Consider the following 26,660-nt stretch of genomic DNA (forward strand, 5'->3'; position numbering starts at 1 on the left):
TGAGTGTGTGTGTGTGTGTGTGTCTGAGAGAGAGAGAGAGAGAGAGAGAGTGTCAGGGAGAGGGAGAGAGAGAGTGCCTGTATCCCTGTGCCCCTGTCCCTCTGTCCCTGTCCCTGTGTCCCTGTTCCTGTGCCCCTGTGCCCCTGTCCCTGTGCCCCTGTGCCCTTGTCCCTGTGCTGCTGTCCCTGTGCCCCTGTCCCTGTGCCTCTGTCCCTCTGTCTCTCTGTCCCTCTGTCTCTGTGTCTCTGTCCCTCTGTCCCTCTGTGTCTCTGTGTCTCTGTCCCTCTGTCCCTCTGTCCCTCTGTCCCTCTGTCCCTCTGTCCCTCTGTCCCTCTCCCTCTGTGCCTTTGTCCCTCTGTGCCTTTGTCCCTCTGTGCCTTTGTCCCTCTGTCCCTCTGTCCCCCTGTCCCCCTGTGTCCCTGTGTCCGTGTCCCTGTGTCCCTGTCCCTGTGTCCCTGTCCCTGTGTCCCTGTCCCTGTGTCCCTGTCCCTGTCCCTGTGTCCCCCTGTCCCTGTGTCCCCCTGTCCCTGTGTCCGTGTCCCTCTGTCCCTGTGTCCCTGTCCCTGTGCCCCTGTGTCCCTGTGCCCCTGTGTCCCTGTCTCCCTCTGTCCCTGTGTCCCTGTGTCCCTGTGTGCCTGTGTCCCTCTGTCCCTCTGTCCCTGTGTCCCTGTGTCCCTGTGTGCCTGTGTCCCTGTGCCTGTGTCCCTGTGTGCCTGTGTCCCTGTGTGCCTGTGTCCCTGTGTCCCTGTGTCCCTGTGTCCCTGTGTCCCATGTCCCTGTGTCCCATGTCCCTGTGTCCCATGTCCCTGTGTCCCTGTGTCCCCGTCCCTGTGTCCCCGTCCCTGTGTCCCTGTCTCCCTGTCCCTGTGTCCCTGTCCCTGTGCCCCTGTGCCTCTGTCCCTGTGCCCGTGTCCCTGTCCCTGTGTCCCTGTGTCCCTGTGTCTGTGTCCCTGTCCCTGTGTCCCTGTGTCCCTGTGTCTGTGTCCCTGTGCCTCTGTCCCTGTGCCTCTGTCCCTGTGCCTCTGTCCCTGTGCCTGTCCCCGTGCCCCTGTGTCTGTGTCCCTGTCCCTGTGTCCCTGTGTCCCTGTGCCTGTGTGCCTGTGTCCCTGTGTCCCTGCTCCTGTGTCCCTGTCCCTGTGTCCCTGTCCCTGTGTCCCTGTCCCCTGTGTCCCTGTGTCCCTGTGTGCCTGTGTCCCTGTGCCCCTGTGCCTGTGTCCCTGTGTCCCTGTGCCTGTGTCCCTGCCCCTGTGTCCCTGTCCCTGTGTCCCTGTCCCCTGTGTCCCTGTCCCTGTGTCCCTGTCCCCTGTGGTCTGTGTCCCTGTGCCTGTGTCCCTGTGTCCCTGCCCCTCTGTCCCTGCCCCTCTGTCCCTGCGCCTCTGTCCCTGTGCCCCTTTGCCTCTGTCCCTGTCCCTGTGCCCCTGTGTCCCTGTGCCCCTGTGTCCCTGTGTCCCTGTGCCCCTGTGTCCCTGTGCCTCTGCCCCTGTGTCACTGTGCCACTGTGTCCCTGTGCCTCTGCCCCTGTGTCCCTGTGTCCCTGTGCCTCTGCCCCTGTGTCCCTGTGCCTCTGCCCCTGTGTCCCTGTGCCTCTGCCCCTGTGTCCCTGTATCCCTGTCCCTGTGTCCCTGTCCCTGTGTCCCTGTGCCTCTGCCCCTGTGTCCCTGTGTGCCTCTGCCCCTGTGGCCCTGTCCCCGTGTCCCTGTCCCCGTGTCCCTGTGAGTCTGTGCCTGTGTCCCTGTGCCCCTGTGTCCCTGTGCCCCTGTGTCCCTGTGCCCCTGTGCCTGTGTCCCTGTGCCTGCCCCTGTGTCCGTGCCCCTGTGTCCCTGTGCCTCTGCCCCTGTGTCCCTGTGTCCCTGTGCGCCTGCCTCTCTCTCTCTCCCTCTCTCCCTCTCTCCCTCTCTCCCCCTCCCCTCTCTCTCTCCCTCTCTCTCCCTCTCTCTCCCTCTCTCTCTCTCTCCCTCTCTCTCTGCCTCTCTCTCTCTGCGCCTCTCTCTGCGCCTCTCTCTCTGCCTCTCTCTCTCTCTCTGCGCCTCTCTCTGCGCCTCTCTCTCTGCCTCTCTCTCTGCCTCTCTCTCTGCCTCTCTGCCTCTCTGCCTCTCTCTCTCTCTGCGCCTCTCTCTGCGCCTCTCACTGCCTCTCTCTCTCTGCGCCTCTCTCTCTGCGCCTCTTTCTCTGCGCCTCTCTCTCTGCGCTTCTCTCTCTGCGCCTCTCTCTCTGCGCCTCTCTCTCTGCGCCTCTCTCTCTGCGCCTCTCTCTCTGCGCCTCTCTCTCTGCGCCTCTCTCTCTGCGCCTCTCTCTCTCTGCCTCTCTCTCTCTGCCTCTCGTTTTTATCTTAACTGCCCTATACCTACACCGAAATAACCTATTCTGCTTTCTTCCGGATCTGACTCAAGTTTCACGCGGGGGACATCGGAAGACAGGTAGGAAACACCTCCCCTGCAGTATAGTACCTTGAGGGACTGCGGATCAGGTAAGATTCCAGGCGGGATTGCTGCTTTGGAAATCAAGAGGGGCATCCTGACACTGGTTAATGGGTTCAGAAGTCATTCACATCTGGCTTTTTTAGTTTTTATTTTCGTTTTGTGAGGTACACACACACACACACACACACACACACACACACACACACACACACACACACACACACACACACACACACACACACACACACACACACACACACACACACACACACACACACACACACACACACACACACACACCTTTTCGAAATAAACCTACGTTTCTATGAAAATGTAAGTTTTTTTTTTTTTGCGGCCCACCTAGACTTAAACCTTGTTTATTTGGCCCTTGTTAGCATTTGAGTTTGACATGCTTGCTGTACACAGACCTTATCCTTCCCCTATCCTCTTTTAGGATAGGAGGTATATGGTATACCCTCACTCCCCGTAAGGAGGCCTCAAGCCTGCCAGAGCCCTGGCAGCTTGGTCTGGGTAACCTTGCCCTTCTCACGGTAGGGACAGGCTCACTAAATTGGAAGTGACAGTGCATTAAGCAAGCTCCAGCAGGCACCACCCCATGTCTCTAATTGGACACAGAGCCTGATTACACTGCCTTCACTGACTCACTGCACTGCATGAAGTGGGGAAAACCCATGATTGCTCCTAGCAAACCTGCCCTTAACAGGTATTACTGCCAGGAGGAGGGCAGACCTATAGCTCAAACCACACAGGGCTACATACAGAACATTCATTGTTTTTAATTCCCGTTGGCCTGTTACCTATGCATTACCATATACAATCATGTAGCAGGTTCCCCAGGGGGTCACATGCAAAAACAGCCGAGCAGACCAGAAGATGTCTGTAAAAAGAAAGAAAAAGGCCAGATCCAAGATAGAGTGAATAGCAAGAATAAATAGAATAAATATAAGAACATAAAATAGCAATATTATAGAATATAAGAATAATGTTTAGGTAAAAGCTCAGGACAAGCTAAAAGAAGAAACTTAAAGTCCGAAGAATAGAGGTGGCCTCGAAAAGAACAGAGTATCAGACCCATAATGGAGACTCAGAAGTTCAGTCCAGACCCAAAGCAGACACAATATCTCAATGATACTTGTGCACAGGCCAGCCAGTAGGTGTCACAGGATCCAGGACTGAAGACTTGACATGGGCCTCAGGTTGTTGAAGGGGGAGTGTTGGGGTTAGGGGTGGTGTAGCCACAGCCGCTGGGTCATGTCAACAAACAGCAGAGCGGCTGGCAGGCACAGGGGGTATTGTTGGAGGCTTCTCTGATCAATGCTGGAACACTAGAAGGACAATGATCTCCACCCTGACTGGACCACAAAGACATAAAAGGTAAAGATCAGTAAGGGGATGGGGAGGCTTGAAGGGGTTTCATTTCATGGTAGGTTTCTTTTTCCCAACTGCCCCCTGACCCAATGAGGGGGAGAGGGATCAGAGTTGTGTGTGTGTGTGTGTGTATATATATTTATTCAGGGACCATTTAACACCTTAAGTCATAAATCACATACTGCAAAGGGAGAGGGATAGGCTTCAGTCACAGATACATTCCAAAATGCACTGTTTTTAAGTAAAAAAAATCTCTCTTGCTTTATCCATTGTAACACCACCTTTCAATCATTATCACATTATCGTGTGCTCATTTGCATGTCGTTTCCCAAAATCCCTTGCTGCAGTGGGAGCACTGTATGCGAGGTGATAAGGGTGAAAGTTAGGGTTGCATACCTGTCTAAGACATGTGAATGTGCTCACAAGTGATATTCTTTATTGGCTATATGCTAACGGTGGAGTTTTTTTGTCGCCTTTTTCACCCACCATAACTTAAAATGTGTATGGTAAACCTACCCAGCCTTGAAAATTGCAAAGCCAGTATAACCAACCTCACACTGATGAGACCCATTAAGGTTGAAACATGTCTGTGAGTGGTTGAGAGGTGGGATGAGCCCAGGATTTCTTGGCTCCATGCACCCTGGACCTGGGCAAGGTTATGCCCTACAGCAGCTACAGCACTGGTACAGTACGTCGAACAGTTCCCAACATCGGACCCTGGATTTGAAGTATTACTTTCCTCATTCATGCCGTTCCTGGGCCTTCTGGCTAAGGGGGGGGGGGTGAAATGTTTAACCTGCCCGGCCCATCAGGGCTGGGGTGCTCCGGCACAACCTAAGCACTACGGCTAGTCACCGTCCCTCGTCAGAGGGAAAACGACAAAGACTCAGACTTTATTGCTGGCCTTTTGGCCGAAGGGAAGAAGAGATGGGCGTTCCTAATCCTGACGGAGGACGGCGTCAAAGACCCTGCAGACCTAGGCCTACTGGCTGAAGATTTTTGGGGACAATGTAACAAGGACATGTTCGACTTCAGGAGGACAGTCTCACGGGGATGCACCCAGCCACTGAAGTGGCTTGGGTTCACTGGGAGGAAAAAAAAAAAAGCCTGTGAGTAGTTTGACTGACTTTGCATCTAATCCCATGCGGTGCTTAAAAGCTGTGTGAACAGCAGAACATTTGCTTATATGGGTTCTGTGTAAATGGATTTCAGGCAAAATGTTACACATTGTGTACTCATTTGCATGTCACTTCCCAGAATCCATTGCTGCAGTGGAAGCACTCTATGCGAGGTGATAATGGTGAAAGGCAGGGTTGCAGACCTGTCTAAGACACGTGAATGTGCTCACAAGTGATATTCTTTATTGGACACACACACACACACACACACACACACACACACACACACACACACACACACACACACACACACACACACACACACACACACACACACACACACACACACACACACACACACACACACACTACTAATCAGTGCAGATTGGGGGGTTTACTATTTTCTCAATCCAATTTGCAATTATTTTGGCAAATATTTTGGTATCACAATTGATTAATCGGGTCTAGAATTAGGGTGAATAGAGTAGTGTTTGTTTGTCAATCAAGAGGAACACTTGATTGACTCTGTCCTTATCAAAGAGCCATTTAATATTAGGAAAGAGCATGGCTTTAAAAACTTTGCTATAGGTGCAATCCCATTTAGTTGGCCAGTAGAAATTTTTAGGAGCTTCTGAATGAGGAAATGTTTGTCAATCCAAAGTTTTTCTACCCTTTTACCCCTTTGCCCTTCTTAGATAACTAATAAAGGTGTAGGGTGTAGGGACTCTGTCTGTACAAGCACCTGCTGAACACACAGTGACACAACACAAAGGGAATAGCCAGAGGAAATCAACTCCCTCCCAAGTCTAATTTAAAAAGAAATACATAAAAAAAATAGGTGTCAGATTTGGGTACAAAAGGTATCAATCCCCCAGCGGAGACCCCTTAAACATGGCACTGGAATTAGTTTACTTTGGTCCTAGGAGGAATTGTCCCTTTTATCTCAGTGATATCACACAATATGGTAGGTAGCAGCTAGAGGAGATCAAACACTGACAATGCTTTGGTCCTAGGAGGGAATTCCCCTTGCAATGCTGTTGATACACATAACAGCACTGTGATCATTCTCAGGGAAGCCAAGATCTTATGGCTTGAAGCAAAAAGAACAGGCTTGACTTTGCAAAACAAGCTACAGTCAATTACAAATCTAACCACCTGATTTCTGTAAAAATGATGCCATACAGTGGTACTCAGTAACATCAAAACTTCTCACTGCACATCTATTATTTTAGTATTTCAACCCTGGATTAGCATACTTGAAATTGAAGCAGCAGGTTGCTAATTCTCCATCAAGCACACACAATACAAATTATGCTTCTCTGCTCTCCAACAGGGTGATTGAACAGCAAACATCAGCATTGGGAAAATGAATTTCTATCTCAACTCATCAACAAATATACTAGACAGATTAACCCCCCGTATCAACACATAGACCACATTATGGTGACTTGCTTTGGCATTGACGCTGTAAAACCTACAAGTGTGAGGAGTTAGACTTAGAACAGCAATCTGAAATGCACTAAATTATATAAATCGCTTTTCTGACAGATGGCAGATACATCATTTGCTGGGAAAGGTTGACTGAAGAAGACCACATAATATTTTGCAGGCAGGCCCATGTAAAGGCAGAATGGAGATGGACATTATTCAGGGGTACATGAGAATTTGAACCACATGTCCTTCATTTAGATGCTCTATAGATTTGAAGGGAATCATGTGTCAGGGATTTATCTAAAACTAGAAACAAAGAAGTCCAGAGCAACATCCAATGTGCCACAAATACACAGTGAAATACCTATATATCTCTTGAAATTAAGGTCATTTAGTTAACCCTTTGGCCAAAGCGTATAAGCCTGCGAGCCACTTTCAAGGCATGACCATAATATCGCAGGTCCTAGCACTAACTGATTAAAATCCTTATTTACCTCTATAATTAGGGGAAGGATGGTCCTGGCATTAATCCTGTCGCAACCAGCTGCATGAAAAGAAAACCTGTTTACCTGGACCCGGGATTTATCTATCATAAAACACATGTAACTTGGACTAACGTTTTTGATGCCATTGGCTGTGGTACTTAACACTGTTCATGGTTATACACTGAAGACAGGGAATCAAGGCTGAAACACCACTACACCATAATGGTGAATGAAGCTTATTGGCTGAGTCTGAAGCATGTGCAATGGTAGCGTAAATGTATTGCACATATGTGTGAGTTTTGGGCACATACAACTGGTTGTTGGCATGTAAATCTGAGAACAGAGCATATAAGGGGGAGAATTGGGGCACGACCAAGTGAGTGTGGGGCACGTCTGAGTGAGTGTGGAATACGTAAGATTGAGTTTGGTGAATATAAGGGGAGAATAAGCAGCAACTTAGGCTAATTGTGATAAACATTAGACAGGAGTGGTGAATGTATTACGGTGAAAGAAATAGTGGTAAGGGTGTTATAGGGGGAGTGCCTCAACTAATGCTAACCATATCTTTAATGGGATTAATTAAGGTGACTGGCTTTTTAAAAAACAAAAACAATACAACTACGTTTAAATAATTAGTGCATTTACTGTGTAGTGACAAATACTTTTGAAAGTTTTTTTTTTTTTACAAACTTTACCTAATTTGCACCTAAATCTAGATAATTAGCAAACTGATCTTTGGTAAAAGTGAAGGTTTGCTGTCAGTGATAGCAATAAGAGTTCTTTACAACTTGAAGGTTTTATTAATGGCAAATATACTTTTTCTGCTAATCTATTTCATTCCACCTGCATTTCTGATGGGTTCTCATTTCATCAATCATCTCCATTTAACACCAAGTGCTGGGGTGTATAAACCACAGTGCCACACAACATCTGGCTTAGCAGCTCTGCCACTGGTGGGGTTCAAACATCAATGCCTTTTTATAATTTATTTAAAAAGCCTCAGAACCTGGAAACGTCCAATTAACATTCCGTGGCTACTTTGATTAGATAAGGGTCATCCACATAAGACAGTGGTATCCATGTAGTTATTGAAGCTCTCTAAATTCACTACAGCCGCTTTTTCTCATAGCATCTATTTCCTTTCTCCAATCTCTAAACACACTTGCCTCTTTACACCCAATTCATTCTTATTATGAACCCACAGCCCCTCCTCTTCTCCCTCCTCCCCTGTCCTCTCAATCTCCCCCTACACTCTACAGCCACATCCTTCCTACAGACAACAAACTGCAAGCACAAGGAAAGGGACTGAACCCAAAGCACAAGAGAAGGCGAATCCAAGCAATGCATCAATGAATGAATGACAGCCACAGCTTCCTCTCTCATATGGATGCTTGGCATTTTTTTTTATTCTTACTGCCTGCAGGAAAGGCATCGATTCTCCCATTGCACAAGGCAAATGCCAGGGATCTCCATCTCCAAGGGACCAAGCAGAGGCTGGGAGGCAGAGCAGAAGCTGCAGGGATGATGCTAGCAGATAGAAGGTGAGAGCTGCGAGGGGCACAGAGATGAAATGTGGATTCCTTGCTTCACTGTGGAAGCCCTGGAGATCCCCAGAGTCTGATCTTCTGAAATCCAGCTCAACACATCTGTTTCATTAGCAGGGGTGAAGTTGTATCATGTAAGGATAATAAAAAACAAATTAAAAAAAAATGCAAATACATGTCTAAGAGGTGATTATCCTGCCTTCTGGAAACGTACAATGGGCCACTCCCTACCGTGAGATTGGGACCGATCTGAAGGCAGAGGAGAGGGGCTGGTTTGTTTCTGTTGCCGAGGATTGCTGGTGAATGTATCCTGCTATGATGCTTTCAGCTGCATAGATATCGGGTGCGTTCAGCTGCTTGTGATCATTCAGGTGACCTGGTGGAAATGTCATTCCTTCTCCTTCTCAGACCATGGCATTGGGGCTCTCCAGGCTTCCCCCAAGCTCTCTTGTGAGGACCCGTGAAGAGGAAAATGGGGCTGAAGACCAGACATGCAGGGGAGGTTTCTGGTGATGAGCAAGAGGATAATAAAGTGGGTCTTTCTGGGGATTTAGAACAATCCTCTCTGGGGGCTGGGGTGGATAAGGATGGGACATTGCTGCTGGCAGGATCTGGGAAAGAAGGCTCCAAGCGCAATGCTCAAGGAATTGGGCTGTTGGCTAAAACACCTTTGAGCTGTAGAAGACCTGTGAAGAGGAACAATGCCAAGTACAGAAGGATTCAAACTTTGATATATGATGCCTTGGAGAGACCCAGAGCATGGGCGCTGCTGTATCATGCTTTTGTGTGAGTACCTTTGTGATGTTCAGCTTGTTACCAAATGATACGACACATTCTGTACTTAGGGCACTTTTATGCTGCATAATAATAATAATTATTATTATTATAAATGCTACAATTAGCATTATTATATATCTATTGTTATTATTATTAAAAAAAATAACATGTTACTATTATCAGTGTCATTTAAACGATATCAATATGTATACAGTATATATTTCTTTTTTTTCTTCTTGTGATTGAAGCTATTTTATTCAAATAACAAAATGTGGGTTTAATTTCATCATCATATTGAATGCCAGTTATTTCTATTAACATCTTAATGTTTTGCTGGCCGCAGATTAAGTGCTAGTGAGGATGCAGCATACTGTATTACATACTAATATGTTGCATTAATGTCTGCCACTGTTAAAAGCTATTTTGCTTAGAAAACAGCATACTGTATCTAAACTACTGCACTAGAAATCACCACTAAGTTGTGTTCATGAGAAACCTTTTGATTTGTGCATTGGACAAAGAAACCTTTTGATTTGTGCATTGGCAGTATGTTAAAGGTTCAATCCCACTCACTAGGAGACAGATAAGGGATCAATCAATTAAATATAGAATTCAATGTGATCAAAGTTTATTTATATTTGAGAAAATCTGTGGCAGTCTAACAATCCATAAAATACATGTATCTAAAATAAACTATTTAACTGCATTCATATATATATATATATATACACACATAAAAACATACATTATAGATGACATCAGGAAATGTGTACTTATCATGTAAATGGAACTGCACCTTTAAAGCGTTATGTTGTCATGTTGTTGGAAAGGATGTATTGCTTAATGGTTCGGGTAGGGTACAATACATTTAGAAAACATGCAATGAATGACTATCTGCACAGTCTGCACTAGAGTAGATTTTGCTCTTGTAAATCAAAAACCTGATGCTTGTATGAGGAAATGGCACATAATAAGTTTATTTTCTGATATATTTAAGATTGCTCCCTGCATGGTGTTTTAGCTCACTCAATAATAACCACACTTATTTTGTCTGGTTACTGTGTGTTTGTGGAAAACACAGTGTGAAGAAGAGAAGTTGTATGTGAGGAGGGCAGCATTCAAGGTAACCATGGAGATGTCTAAGTAAGTCTTGCCTTAGGCTGCGGCCATGCTGCCGCTGAGCGCGCTCATGCTTGAGAGCGATGATGTCACCAACTCTCCAAGCGTGAGTGTTCGGCTGTCATGCATATTTTTTTCAAGCACGAACGGGGAGGGGGGGGGGGGGGGGCATGGCCAAGCAGTGACTGGCGCTGATTGGTTACTGAAGGTCATGTGACCCTTCAGCGCACCTGGAAATTAATTTCATCTGTCTCGCCAAGCACCTAGCGCCCGCGAGCACGGGCGCATGCGTGCCGCGTGAGCATGGCCGACACATTGACATCCATTGAACTCAACGCGCTATGCACCAAGCACGCTCAGCGGTAGCTTGTTCGCAGCCTATATTGTTAAAATGTAGGTAACATTTCTACACAAGTAATTATTACCATAGATGTCTGCTCCTGTATGTGACTCACCTCAGTGACCTGTTTGCTTGCAGAAAAGTGATCACTCATTTGAATCTAGCCCAAATCATTCTATAACACTGCCTTTTAGTATGTTTACTTGGGCTACACAAACAGACACAACATGACATCCCCAATTCCTTTCCTTCAGCACTTGACATCTTTATGGGATAGGATTGACCATGTAAAACATTTCCTTAAGGTTCAACTTTTCGTTTATAGGTTTTGATTCATATCAGTGTTTATTATTGTTCAGTGACCCACCATGTTTTGCATTTCTTAGCATCACAATGTGCAATTCAAATAAAGAACCTACAGTATCCTGTATTACCCATTAATCAACATTGAATGTTTATAGAGCCAGGTATGGTGCCCAGTGTCCTTACTTTCAGCTTTAGACCCCATTACCACAAACCATGTTATTGTCATTTTGTGTCCATATTTTAATATGGAAAATTGACACACCTTTCAGTATAGTGAGTGTCCCTACAGTAGTTGTAACAATGAAATTCCTCTATTGTAGAATAAAGTACGTTTGCAACATTATAGTGCCAAGGATATCTGCTTAACTAAATGATGCATGTAGCTGGACTGGACATCAGTGGAATATGGGGTATTTGTTCCCTTAAATGTCTTCTCCCCCTAACATTCCCACCATCTGTGAGGACATTTATTTCTTCCATCATTACTCTTTTTTTTTTTTTTTTTTAATGATCTTAAGAATTTAAATTGACAAATGTCTTCAAACAATTAGATATCCAGTGTTTACCGTTTCATTGTTCATGTACTGCATATATTTTTATTGTAAATTGGACGATGTGTGAGTTGGAGTAACATGGTTTTCCTTATTGAAAAGTCACTCACATGACAGAGGTCAATATAATATGCCGTGAAGTCAGGGATGGAAAAAAGTGAAGATCCATTAAAATGAATAGGATTAAAATTTTACCCAGTGTAGGGAAGCTGCTTCATAGGGTCAAATAGGGTTGACCATGTAAAACATTTCCTTAAGGTTCAGCTTTTCGTTTATAGGTTTTGATTCAAATCAGTGTTCATTTTGTCCATAGGGTCAAATAGTATAGGTCCCCTATTCAATATAGCACAGGTAAATTATACAACTGAATGGACGTTTCGGAAATGTCTTTTGGCGGATTTTGTGTTTTGTTGATTCAACTAAGTGATGGTCTCATTCAACAATTTCATAGGTCATTGTATTGTAAGAAAGTGATAGATAAAACATTTGTTGTGTTAGTTGATGGTTTCAGATATTGGGCATTAAAACATTGGTCATCAAAATGGTAGTGTGTTTGTATTTATGAAATGCAATAAATAAAATATAACCTATCTGGGTTCCCAACTGGTAATTTATGGGGACAAAATAAAGAATCAAATGAGAATATATATAGAAGGACAAATTGTATTTATAGCACAGTATTGCTGTGGTTGTCCTAGGGAGACACATTCCCAAAGGAATCAAAAGTGAACTGAACAGATTTTCTACAGACCCCATTTCCAATACTCTGTGCTATGTTTTATTATTATTATTATTATTGTTGTTGTTTATTTGTAAAGCTCCAGCATATTCCATAGCGTGGTACATTGGGGTCCAGAGATTTGATCATTACATAAACAGAGTTGCATACAAATAAGGACAAACATATACAAATAGATAATGAGGGCCCTGCTTGTGAGAGCTTACAATATGCTTACAATACCGTCTCTAATAAGTTAGCAGTTACAGGTATAAAGAGACCACTTTTACCATGGTGACCATCAATTTACAGTATGCAACGTGGCAATATTTACACAACGCTAATCCAGGATGGACTATCAATGTACTGTATACTGTAGTCACTCTCTACCCCTGCTTGAAGAAACAGAAGTTCACTTGGTTCTCATTTGTTATATCTCTTTGATATGTGAAAGAAGTCGCCACGCGCAGAATATTTTTGAAAAATTGATAACTCACATTCAAAATATAAAATGTTGTGCACAAATAAGAGACTTAATATTTGAACGTTTCAGTGTCAACAGTGTTTCTAATGTCCAAAATATGTTTAGTTTAGTAAAATTGTAGCATATACTGTAAGTCTGCAAAAGAGCAGCTTAAGCTGTTATAAGATATTATATATATATATATATATATATATATATATATATATATATATATATACTGTATATATATATATATATATATATATATATATATATATATATATATATATATATATATATTAGACTGTATAACAAAGTTATAAACAGATCTCTTCTTCTCGTGACATTGTTTTAGTGATTATATATATATATATATATATATATATATATATATATATATATATATATATAATCACTAAAACAATGTCACGAGAAGAAGAGATCTGTATCACAAGAGTTACAGTACTCAGTAAATTGAACTCTGGCTATCAGCTGCACCACATTTGTAAGATTGAGTGCTACATGGAAAGAGGAAGGAGAGAGAAATACAAATGTAACTTTTTTAAACTGGAGATTAAATTAACGTTAAAAAAAAAATCCAATGAATAATGATAGTTTCATTTTATGTGATCCATAAATTAGTCAACTCAAATCTAACTTTACCAAAATATGCACACCCCATTATTCTTAACAGTTGATAAAAAAATACAGTATTTTAGAAGACACATAATTAACAAGTGTTTAATATTACAAATTTTAACATGGTTATCATATTCCTGGATTATTACAATGCATTTTATTAACATTAGTTTATATACACAACATTGGAAAAATGTCGCTTTGGCAATGGTTTCAATATTGCTCTCAATAGGGGGAATTAGCATCTTAGGTTGTGTAATGATCATTTTATTTTTTTCGTACACTAAATATGCAAATGTGTGTTCATCAAGAATATCCTTTTTTTTCTCCTTTTCTCTCGATGGCTCAGATCCACAAAAGGGTGCTAAGCTTTAGCAGCCAGATCCACAAAAGGGTGCTAAGCTTTAGCAGCCAGATCCACAAAAGGGTGCTAAGCTTTAGCAGCCAGATCCACAAAAGGGTGCTAAGCTTTAGCAGCCAGATCCACAAAAGGGTGCTAAGCTTTAGCAGCCAGATCCACAAAAGGGTGCTAAGCTTTAGCAGCCAGATCCACAAAAGGCTGCTAAGCTTTAGCAGCCAGATCCACAAAAGGGTGCTACGCTTTAGCAGCCAGATCCACAAAAGGGTGCTACGCTTTAGCAGCCAGATGCACAAAAGAGTGCTACACTTTAGTACGCCTTTACGCCCATTCATACATTATTGCAGTAGAGCCTCTCACTGTCTTTATTTAGCTCCGAAGGAGGGAGGTACAGTATATCAATGCAATTTTGGTGCAATAAAGGCCTCTTCATCTTGTCTCTTGGCACCAAGATATAGAGGTACTGTGCTCCCACATTTAATGTGTGCACACCTGACTGCGGTTTGGAAAGTGGCATTATACACATTATACACATTATACACTTTATAATGAGCTGTATCACATGCTGTAACTCTCTCCTATACCCTTTCTAACATGAAAAACATTTCTTGCTAACAATATGTGTAGCAAACTTGATTAACACAGTTTTAACATTTGGCGCAGTCGAACGCAAAAAATGGTGCAATCTGTCAAACTGGCTTTACTTTGTGTTAATACATCTCTCCCAGTTTTTTGAAGGGTTAGAGGTAGCTAAATCTCAAGTGACCCACCTCTCTTTTCTAAAGGAGTGACACTTTGAGTGCTCATTTGCATGCCATTACCCACAATCCCTGGCTGCAGTGGAAGCATTGTATGCTAAGATATAATGGGGAAGGCAGGTTTGCGGACCTTTCAGAGACAGTTGGAGGTGCTCACAAGTAGTATTTTATTTGCTGTACAGAGTACGGTGTAGGGGTTTTGGTAACTTTTTTTACTCACCATAACTAAATTTGTTTCTGGTTTTCAAAAGGATAAATTCTAGGTTTCAAAAGTCAGGAAGGAAATAAATACACTTTCAAAAGCCAAACAAGCAGTACTAACATCCCTAACCCACAACACAATAAAAGCCCGCACTACTGGTGTGGGAGAGAGGAACTCATTAGGTTATTAATAAGACACCCAGGACAGGTCACTGCTACTCCTGACGAAGCCGTCTGCAAGAACGGCGAAACGCGTTGAGCGTGACCTATTTATCAAGAAGGAGAGAGTGCCTGGGTATCCGTAGCTGTTTTCCTACCGGCGGCGCAACCGGAAGTGACGTGACGGCCCCAAGACCGGAAGTGACGAGACGGCTCCAGGCTGAAGTGTACCGTGGCGGTTTGCTGACACAGAGACGCTGTGATGTGGTCTTGAGATCACCACCGTCAATGCTGTTTTCCCATTGGGATTCTGTAAGCCTCCACTTTTATCATTTTTGGATAAACTGTATTTTATTGGATACTGCATGTGTGCTTCTCTTTTCTAAAGATTATCTCCTCCGAATTGTTCCTGCTGATATATCCCATTAGGCATTGGCCTTAGTATGTGGTGTCCAGCTGGGAGCTCCTTATAACATATTTTGCTACAGGTTGCACTATGTTTGTCTTTTTTTCTTTTTAAAGGTATCTACGCTCCCCTGGTTTTTTCTTCCTATGTTTCGTGTGGACCTTGAAACAGTCCGTCTAAGGGTTTGAGTGTTCTTATTTTTATTTTTACTTTGTATTTTGTGTTTACCTTCACATTTATATACATAGTTTTTCCATTAAGTGTTTATATATTATTCACTGTGTTTAGGTATTGAGCGCCATCTTGTGTGTTCTATATATCTGTTTTTGTTTTATTAAGATAGGCTGCACTATTTTTCACAATGGAAGATATAGAAATAGATAACAACTGCTCCAATATTTTCACTAGAAGACACACGAGATCTGTGGACTTCAATAGTATTCTGAAATTAGATTTGGATAAAGCCCCTATTATAGGGGAAGCAAATATCCTTGCATCAGAATTTGATAAATTGGAGAAGTTGTTAACTAAAGATATTAAGAAATTTTGGGATTACACTTTTTTAGAGCAATATGTTTTAAGTGGAAGAGTCCCAAGAGGCCTTAGAATTAATAAGGATCCATCCATGGATTTGGAAGATGAAAGCTTCCTTGACAAGTGGTATGGTCTTTTAGAGAAATGTTCTAATGACCTAATGGGTTTAGTTATAGAACAACAGAAACATCATGTGTCACAAATTGACATAGAGGTGAAAGAAATTGAAGAGAGAATTGGTACTTTAGATCAGACCGCTCTCTTCAAAGAAAAAGATGCACAACTGCAAAAGAAATTAGATAAATTATGGAAAGAAACAATTACAAAGAAAGTAAAGAAATTTTTAAGAGATGAGGAGGACTATAAAGACGGGCCCCCTAGAAAACTTGAGAAAATTGAATCCAGTGCTGTTAAAATAGTGGATAAAACCATTCAAAAATCTAAAATAACCCCAAAAAAACCCTCACCAAAAAAGGACATATCTAAGGGAAAGAAAAAACCTAGAAAATACACCCCTAAAAAAACTAGGAAAAGTCCAGAAAGGGAAAATTGGAGGACAAAACCATATAGAACCCCACACCAACAGGGTAATAAATATGCTAAAACACAAGTAAGCATAGAATTAACCCCGAAAAGATCTATGAGTATAGATTATGACTCAGAAGGGGAAATTAGTATATATAATAGAAAAGAACAACGAGAAACCCAAAGAGATAAAATGTTTCAGAAAGGTGGCCTTAAGTTTAACAACAAGAAGGATTTTTTAGGGGAGGGGGGGTCAACTTCTTTTCAGGGAATAAATTCATATGCCCCACTGATGAGAAGGGATCACTCCTCGGAAAAAAGGAAAAGGGAAAAAACCGACGAAAACGGGGAAGGGGACAGAAAGAAATACCAAAAGAAACCCAAGAAATAGGTAAAAACATATTCAACTTGAGCTCTAGGGTATTAACCAAACCCGAAGAGTCCCTTATTTCCAAAGGTTTAAAGTTCGCCCCCACTGTAAGCTCTAGTAATTTTGGCCTTTTTTTGGATGCCCAAAGATTTTTAAGGAAACTAACTATCAAAAGATTCTTTAGGCAGAAGGAGGTTGAGCTTAGAACCAGTGAAAACTCGAAAATAGATTCTAAGATAGATCCTAAAGAAGTTGACACTCAACCTAAAAGAGATATGACACTATCACAAGAAAATGCACATATTGTGATTCATTCAGGTCTAAAACCATCCTCTACCTTTTACCCAAAACATATGAAAGGTAAAAACCTAGATGTCTTTACACAACTAGTTCAGAAAGATTTCGAAAAGCTAGCTAGTTCTGATCAGAAATTTGAGAATAATTTGAGTAAAAACGAAAGAGATGCCCTCAAAATCCTGCAGAAAGACACTAGCATTGTAATTAAACAAGCTGACAAGGGAGGAGGAGTGGCCATTCTCAACAGGGAAGACTATATATCTGAGGCACATCGGATTTTAGGTGATAAAAATACTTACACACCTCTAAAAAAGGACCCAACCTCAGACTTTCTGTGTAAATTAAAAACTTTGCTGGACAAGGGGAAACAAGATGGAGTCATAAATGAGAGCGAATACAAGTTTTTGCATAAAGAACATCCTATTAGACCCATCTTTTACTATCTCCCTAAACTCCATAAGAGTTTAGTAAATCCCCCAGGAAGACCAATAATAGCAGGTATAGATTCCCTGACGTCAAACTTGTCGGCATACATAGACACGTATCTGCAGAAATATGTGAAAGAACTTCCGTCATATCTGAAAGACACTACAGATATTCTGCAAGTTATAAATAACCAAAGATGGGAAGAAGGATGGTTTCTTGCCACATGTGATATAACTTTGTTATATACGTGTATCAGTCATAAAGATGGACATGATGCCATAGACAGAGCGTTATCTAAGGATACAAATATGCCTCCTGAACAGGCAAACTTTATCCTAGACGGGATAAAATTTATCCTAGAGCACAACTATTTCCTGTTTGAAGGAGTATACTACCTTCAGAAGTGTGGTACCGCCATGGGCACGAAGTTTGCACCCAGCTATGCAAATCTTCTCATGGGTGCATGGGAGGAAGACCATATTTGGTCTATTGCAGAGCTGGGTGTGGATTTGTGCCTGTGGCGGAGATATATCGACGATATATTCTTTATTTGGAGAGGGGACGAGGAAAGTCTCAAAAGATTTATAAACTATCTTAATGATAACTTACTCAACCTCAAATTCAACTGTGAGTACAGTCGGGAAAGGGTTAACTTCCTGGACCTGACTGTACTCATAGAAGAGGGAGAGATTAGTACTCAAACCTTCTTCAAAGACGTCGATATCAATAACTTTATCACACCTTCCAGTTGCCATCACCCGAAATGGCTACAAAATGTACCATATGGTCAAATACGAAGGGTCAAGAGGAACTGTTCGAATGATGACGTGTTTAATACACAATCTCAATTTATGCAAGAAAGGTTTAGGGAAAAGAAATATGAAGAGCAAGTTATTCAAGATGCAGTAGAAAAAGTAGGATGTCTAGAAAGGAAAGATCTTATAAAGAACACAGAAAAAGTTAAAACTAAAAAGAACTTTGACTTCTCTTTTCTCACAAACTATAATAGACAATCCGAAAAAATAACTAAAATAATACGCAAACACTGGCATATTGTCCAAAATGACTCTATCCTAGGTGAAATAGTACCTGAAAGACCGACAGTCATTTTTAAAAAAGCTAATTCACTAAAAAATGCACTTGCACCTAGTGCCTTACAAAAGGTCTGTAAAGAGAGTAATAGGTGGTTACCCCAAATAAAGGGGTTTTTTGGGTGTACCACATGCCTGGCATGTAGACATAGATCGGACGATAAGTTTGGATTCCAGTCTAATATTACCAAAGAAAAGTTTTTCATAAAACAACACATTACGTGTAGATCAGAATACGTGGTTTACCTAATACAGTGCCCTTGTGGGCTTCAATACGTAGGCCAGACCACTAGGCCAGTTAAAACACGTATTCTGGAACACATTGGTAATGTGCGTAGAGGTGTCACTACTCACTTTTTATCCAATCACTTCATCAATATACACCAAGGTGACACTTCAGGACTAAGGTTTACAGTGCTTGAACATGTTCTGCCCCACTGGAGAGGTGGGGACAGAAATGTTGCACTGAAGAAAAGAGAGAGTTTTTGGATCTTTTCTCTCAAAACCTTAGTGCCACAAGGCCTGAATGTGGACTTTGAACTTGGTGTTTTTCTTTAAATTTGGTGTTTTTCTTTAATCTGGTGTTTTTTCTATTTTTTCTGTAAATTTCATATTTTTATAGGATTTAGATGGGATTGCACCTTTTATATAATTTTTGAGAGCATTTTTTATTGACTGGTGTTCAGTCTTTGTGGTCCGATCTATGTCTAAAATAGTCAAGATGTCCTTATAACTTTGCCTCATTTCATAAGATTATTGGAATTTGATGTTGTACTCTAACCTAATTTCTTTGTCTTTTTAAGATTCATCTATCGTCTGCTCAATATGACTAAGAAAGAGTAGGATAGCTGATGTGTTTTTTTATATACTTTAATGTGTATTTTATTATGAGTTAGGATTATTATTTTTAATATGTTTTTAAAATATGCTTTGGTACTATTAAACTATTTTATTATAATTGTATAATTAAATGTTTATCACTGTTTTTAAGTATATGTATTTCCCTGTGTGCGGTCACATGCATGTAATTGGCCCGTGACTTTGGGGGATGTTCTATCAATCATCCTATGGAGGAGGGGAGTTTGATAGCAGTATGGGTATAAATAAGACACCCAGGACAGGTCACTGCTACTCCTGACGAAGCCGTCTGCAAGAACGGCGAAACGCGTTGAGCGTGACCTATTAATCAAGAAGGAGAGAGTGCCTGGGTATCCGTAGCTGTTTTCCTACCGGCGGCGCAACCGGAAGTGACGTGACGGCCCCAAGACCGGAAGTGACGAGACGGCTCCAGGCTGAAGTGTACCGTGGCGGTTTGCTGACACAGAGACGCTGTGATGTGGTCTTGAGATCACCACCGTCAATGCTGTTTTCCCATTGGGATTCTGTAAGCCTCCACTTTTATCATTTTTGGATAAACTGTATTTTATTGGATACTGCATGTGTGCTTCTCTTTTCTAAAGATTATCTCCTCCGAATTGTTCCTGCTGATATATCCCATTAGGCATTGGCCTTAGTATGTGGTGTCCAGCTGGGAGCTCCTTATAACATATTTTGCTACAGGTTGCACTATGTTTGTCTTTTTTTCTTTTTAAAGGTATCTACGCTCCCCTGGTTTTTTCTTCCTATGCTAAGCTTTAGCAGCCAGATCCACAAAAGGGTGCTAAGCTTTAGCAGCCAGATCCACAAAAGGGTGCTAAGCTTTAGCAGCCAGATCCACAAAAGGGTGCTAAACTTTAGCAGCCAGATCCACAAAAGGGTGCTAAGCTTTAGCAGCCAGATCCACAAAAGGCTGCTAAGCTTTAGCAGCCAGATCCACAAAAGGGTGCTACGCTTTAGCAGCCAGATCCACAAAAGGGTGCTACGCTTTAGCAGCCAGATGCACAAAAGAGTGCTACACTTTAGTACGCCTTTACGCCCATTCATACATTATTGCAGTAGAGCCTCTCACTGTCTTTATTTAGCTCCGAAGGAGGGAGGTACAGTATATCAATGCAATTTTGGTGCAATAAAGGCCTCTTCATCTTGTCTCTTGGCACCAAGATATAGAGGTACTGTGCTCCCACATTTAATGTGTGCACACCTGACTGCGGTTTGGAAAGTGGCATTATACACATTATACACATTATACACTTTATAATGAGCTGTATCACATGCTGTAACTCTCTCCTATACCCTTTCTAACATGAAAAACATTTCTTGCTAACAATATGTGTAGCAAACTTGATTAACACAGTTTTAACATTTGGCGCAGTCGAAAGCAAAAAATGGTGCAATCTGTCAAACTGGCTTTACTTTGTGTTAATACATCTCTCCCAGTTTTTTGAAGGGTTAGAGGTAGCTAAATCTCAAGTGACCCACCTCTCTTTTCTAAAGGAGTGACACTTTGAGTGCTCATTTGCATGCCATTACCCACAATCCCTGGCTGCAGTGGAAGCATTGTATGCTAAGATATAATGGGGAAGGCAGGTTTGCGGACCTTTCAGAGACAGTTGGAGGTGCTCACAAGTAGTATTTTATTTGCTGTACAGAGTACGGTGTAGGGGTTTTGGTAACTTTTTTTACTCACCATAACTAAATTTGTTTCTGGTTTTCAAAAGGATAAATTCTAGGTTTCAAAAGTCAGGAAGGAAATAAATACACTTTCAAAAGCCAAACAAGCAGTACTAACATCCCTAACCCACAACACAATAAAAGCCCGCACTACTGGTGTGGGAGAGAGGAACTCATTAGGTTATTTAAAGTCTCACAAAAAGATCTCACCTTTACCATTGGATGCTTGTACAGAGGAATCTAACATAAGCAATTCCACTCTAGACTTGATGCTATGATTTTCTTTTTCTTTTTTTTTGACCAGTCTGGCTTCCACAATTTAGCTTGAGGATTTCAAAGGCAGATAGATATTCACAGAACTAAATGCTAAATATTCAGTGAAAAATGAAATCACATGTAATGGAATGCTTAATCAGACGTGTATTAATCATTTTAAACCACAGAGATGATATTAGACTGTATAACAAAGTGTAACCAAGTGGTGTGTGTGTGTGTGTGTGTGTGTGTATTTTGCTTGTGCTATGTATTAACGTTCATTATAGGAACTATTTATAACTGAGTGAGAAGTATTATAGGGTAATATTAACGTGTAATACTCTGACATGAAGACAAATGTATTCATAAAGTCTACTGTGAGAGGCTCAGTAGCTGAACATGTCATTGGTACCAGCTTAAATTAACAGATCGATATCCTTAGTTACACCTTAAAATTATTTACCTTGGGCCCAGTAATTAATTAAACAAATCTTAGCCTGGTTCTGATAGGAATATTGGTATTGTGTGTTTTCTACAGATACAGTTACACATCTGACCAGAATAGCAGTGATGCAAATTTACTGATAGCATCTGACATTGTTCCCAGTTATAACAGCATATCCTAGTATACTGTAACTCAGAATATCGGAGTTTCCATTGAATTTAGGGGCATTGTTTGCACAGTATATCCCAATATATCACACCAGCCAGAATAATAATGTTTCTTGACAATTGTATGTTGAAGGAGTTAAATCCTGACGATCAATATCTTTTATTGGTAAATGAAGTATCCTTCACTTTTCGAAATGGTTCTCTGATATGAAGGAGACATGCATGATTTTACACATTGAACACATTGAACACCCAATCCTTGGATGTGATTCAAAAAAAAGAGGGGGACTTTCTCTTCTGCTCCAGAAAGAAGGGTGGATTGTGACCACGTGAGCGCTACAAATGCGATCACATATCTATGATGTTAGAATGTTTGTGGTACTATGAGTCTGAAGTGCACATTCCGCTCCTGAAAGGGTTAAGGTGTCTGCCATCATTCCCATTGGTCCTCAGTGTGACTGCACCTTTCAAAGCGTCTAAAAGTAATTTCTTAATTACATTTATTTGAATGAACCAATATTGTCCTGGAACCTCTCTGTATGATTATTTCCCTGTTCTGATGCAGCCATCTCTCCTCAGTGTTATGCTGCTACATTGTTGCTTTCCCTTTTCCCAGCCTGTTGTCTTGGCAACTCCCCTCAGCTCATATCTGAAATGGTTTGCCTATCCTTCCCCTGTTAGTTGGTACACCCCATGTCTTGTTCCTGCTTGCACAGGAAAGCATGCTTTCTTTTCCAACCAGCAGCAATAGCGAGTAGACGTACCTTTCACTGCCCCCCAGACACGTTTTCTTTTTTACTTTTCCCCCACAAATGTTACCTGCACGTTATTTGATACCTTCTGTATACCCCTCCAATAAAGTTGCAATAAATAGAAGGACTCTGTGTGCATTTAAATGAGACGAGTTTAGCTACCTGATCCTACTCACTTGCCACAGTGGGCCTGGGCCAGAATAAATATAGTACAGTACAATATAGGAAAGAGTGGAAGCCGCGGAGGATATCTTTTAATGGCCCAGCCTAAAACATTCTTCTGAGATTTTATGTATACAGTGTACAGTGTACGGGCTTTCAACCCCATAAATGTCTCATCTTCAGATGTAGCAATATTAGTCTAGTAAATCAAGCTGCCCAAGTTGTTTTAGTACATGAGCTTGATAAAGAGAAGTACTGTAGTGTGGGGTCTGACAGAATACATTTGGCACGATAATGGTGCTAGTTTTCAGTGACCATGATCTAGTTACATTATATCCCGAGCCTCACAATTAGACTTCTATCATATTAAGATAGGGATTTGATGTACTTTGTATTATTTACTGTGGTATACAGAGCTAATATATGATAATTTACATGTAGCTTGTTTATGCAGACTTAATAAGGTCAATAGAACTAAAGACTTAAAAAATTACACTTAGTAAACAATAACGACTCTCACAGCCTTGCTTGGCAGAAAGGAAAGACCAATACAAAATATTACTTCATCTACAAAGTTATATTTACAGCTTTCATAATAATAATAATAATAATAATAATAATAATATATTTTTTGTATATTGCAATAGAAATAGCAATGAATACCACCTCATACTGTACCTACAATTGTTTCAGAAACAGTTTCTGTTTTTGAGAGCTTACAACGTAATTTCAGGTGCTTGGGGCAGGAGGAGATAATGTTACTTGCCTATAGTCACAAAAAGAACTGACAGTGGGATATGAACTTGGTTCATACTCTTGACAGCAGTGTTCATGTCAGGTCCCCCTCCACAGTTCTAACAATCAATCAAGTGTACCAGATAACAAGCAGGGCACCTTCAACATAATTCACGAGGCAGGAGGAAGACTTAGTAATCCTGACACCCACATACATTGTTACATGCCTCCCTGTTTAAGTCCTTACTGACTTTTAAACGGATCCCTCCGCATCCTCACCTTCATTGGATAATATTTCAAGGTTGCCAGGACAACCCCGACTGGACCAGCATCTCACACACATACGTTTACATCTCACACACGTACGCAGACTCCTACCTGTACTTTGGATCATTACATTCTTACCACTAAGCTATTCCTTCAGCCCTGCAAATAGTTGTGTGGAAGCATCTGCAATGTTGAGACACTCTCCGTTTGGCTATTTTGTTGGTTAATGGGTAGTTATGTTTCGCAACCCAGGCAATATTCTGTTTCACTGCTCCTGATAAAAGTGCTCCGTTCTTTTTTTTTTTCAAACCGTTTTATTGTTTTTTTTTCATCATAAAAGAAAACAATACAAAACAAAGATACACAGATGTACATTATCCAATAAATACATATATACAGATTAAATATTTAGCATAAGCTCCAACTGGTATTACTTTGTCCTGCACTGTAATGTATCACCAAATATAATAAAAGGAACGTAACAAGGGAGGGTGGTGGGACTCCTTCCATCCTACTTTTATATTCTTTAATTGGCAAAGGCCGAGGTGAGGGGGGAAGTGCTCCGTTCTTTAATGGTAAGATTGAAGATGGCGGGCACTCACCGATACATTGATGGAGTCCTGCCATTGGTGCACACTGGGATGGAAAAATCCCAGGTCCCGGGTCGCCCCGGTATCTAAAATGTTCCCCTTGGCGTGTCTGCAGTGCTGACTGACCTGATTAACAGGTCAAGTCAGCGCTGTGCAGCTCAGTGTGGAGAGATAAGAGAGCGGAGACATCGACTTTGTGAGAATTGGGGGCTGGACTAAATGGCCGTCTGGGGGCAGAGCTTGTTGAAGGGAGCAGAGCTAGTCAGAGCCCTCGCTGCTCTCAATGCACACTTTGAGATGGGGAAGGAGTGTTGGTGTGTGTCTGTGAGAGTATGTGTGTGTCCGTATGAGAGAGACAGTGTGTGTATCTTTGAGAGAGAGTATGTGTCTGTATGAGAGAGAGAGTGTGTGTGCGTGTCTGTATGAGAGAGAGAGTAGGTGTCTGTATGGAAGAGATTGTGTGTGTCTGTATGAGAGAGAGTGTGTGTCTGTATGAGAGAGAGTGTGCATTGTATGAGAGTGTATGTGTGTATGTCTGTATGAGAGAGATTGTGTGTCTGTATGAGATAGTGTGTCTGTGTGAGAGTGTGTGTGTCAGTGAGTCACAATTATATACAGATGCGGCAGGTGTGATGGGGTAGGGAGGTAGCCGACACGTCCCAGGCCTATCAAAATGCTGTCTCCTAAAATTGTTGTCTAGTGCCTAAGTATTTTATATTTTTGTCCACCCTGGGACGAAGAAGGAAGCAGCACTCACGTTTTTCAAAAACTTTTTTTTTAAATGCTAACCAAGATTTAATGTATAGGATCAATGTTTCTGTCCCCGACCTGTACCCTTTTCAAGATAAAGAACATTTAAAACAAAAAGCTAAATATACCCACCCAGAACAATGTGATGGAAATCACACAGTGCTGAATACTTATAAACTAAAGAGAAGCAGAAGAGAATATAAGTATAAATAATATAATATATCAGTAAATAAATCAGTGGTTAACTATTTCTATGTCTGCCTAATATGTTTAACTCACTTCATAGATTTATTCTGCGGGGACCATTTGTTCTTTTTTTCTGTAACGGTTCCGGAGAACATTGCATCTCTGCACTGGGACATTGCATCTCTGCACTGGGACATTGCATCTCTGCACTGGGACATTGCATCTCTGCAATGGGACATTGTATCTCTGCAATGGGACATTGTATGCAAATAGTATTTTAATCATTGTGGGAATATCTTGCACTCCGATTACTGTTCAATTTATTAGGATGCTACTGTATGTCTTCAGCACATTATGATTTCTATTCTGTATGGACTGAGTCTATTTTCAACCATTTGAATGTGTTTTTATTTATGTGCAATTCTATACTATTGTTTTTATTATTCACTGTTGGTTTTGTCACTACCTTTAATCTTTTTAACTATTCTTTATCTTAAATAAGGTACAAGTGAGGGACCGACACTCTGATACTATTGTAGCCTAGTGCCCCTGGCTATACCCTTTTCTTTGGCCCTAACATAATAAATCCTGATAGGAACAGGCAGTGTTGTGGTTAAACTCCTGCACAGGGCCTAGCTTGCAAGTGGCAGCCTGGATAGGTACAATGTTACCATATCTAGGTGCAGGCCTAATGGCAGTTTGGCATATCATGCCTGGGAGGGTACTGACTGGATCACATGCAAGTGGTGTCATGCCTGTCAGTACCTGGACCTGCCCTGTTATGGGGCAGGGTTACAAACCCCTTCTCAGGTATAAAAGCAGGCACTCCACTAAATTGTTGTGGTTCTGTCCCCTCCCTCTGTGGAGTGAGAGCTATTCCACCTTACCCCATCAGGGGGTAAGGGGGTTAAGGATTGGCTCTTGGGGCCTCAAGCCCCTTGGGTCTAATCCAGGGAAGATGGAGGTGAATGGAGTGGCTGGAACATCTAAATAAACACTGGTTGTGCCAGCACCTGCCTGTGTGTTTGTGAAGAAGGATGACTTGTGGGGAGAACTCCTGTCTCTGACAGGAGCCCAGCAAGATGGAGGCAGTGCACTGAAAGATCTGAGCTCTGAACCTGTGCTGTTGAACCACCCTATACCATCTGCGGCGCACTCAGTCCGCTGTGAGCCAACAGGTATGCACGACTACACTGGTAACATGTGGCACCTATCCCAGAAGAGCAGTTCTCCCTCACGGTGGGGGGGGGGGGGGCAAGGTGGAGGGGGGGTAAGGTGCATTAAATATTTATTTGCATTGAAAAGACCACAAGTGCCACTTCTTTCTTCACTGTTGCTGTTCTTTGATAAGACGAAAATTCTGAGGGTTTGTAGCC

The 26,660-nt window shown here is 41.9% G+C and overlaps 1 protein-coding gene across 1 annotated transcript in view; it reads left to right on the plus strand.

Moving 5' to 3' along the window:
- Window positions 1-8,122: 8,122 nt before the first annotated feature.
- The window catches only part of KCNQ3 (potassium voltage-gated channel subfamily Q member 3), a 296,751-nt gene continuing 278,213 nt past the window's right edge, over window positions 8,123-26,660 (plus strand). The window contains exon 1 of the mRNA XM_075581947.1: window positions 8,123-9,173. Within this exon, the coding sequence (XP_075438062.1) occupies window positions 8,860-9,173 (314 nt within the window). The 5' untranslated portion in view covers window positions 8,123-8,859. The remainder of the gene's footprint in view (window positions 9,174-26,660) is intronic.

This window comes from Ascaphus truei, chromosome 2, assembly GCF_040206685.1.
Source record: "Ascaphus truei isolate aAscTru1 chromosome 2, aAscTru1.hap1, whole genome shotgun sequence".
NCBI lineage: Eukaryota > Metazoa > Chordata > Amphibia > Anura > Ascaphidae > Ascaphus > Ascaphus truei.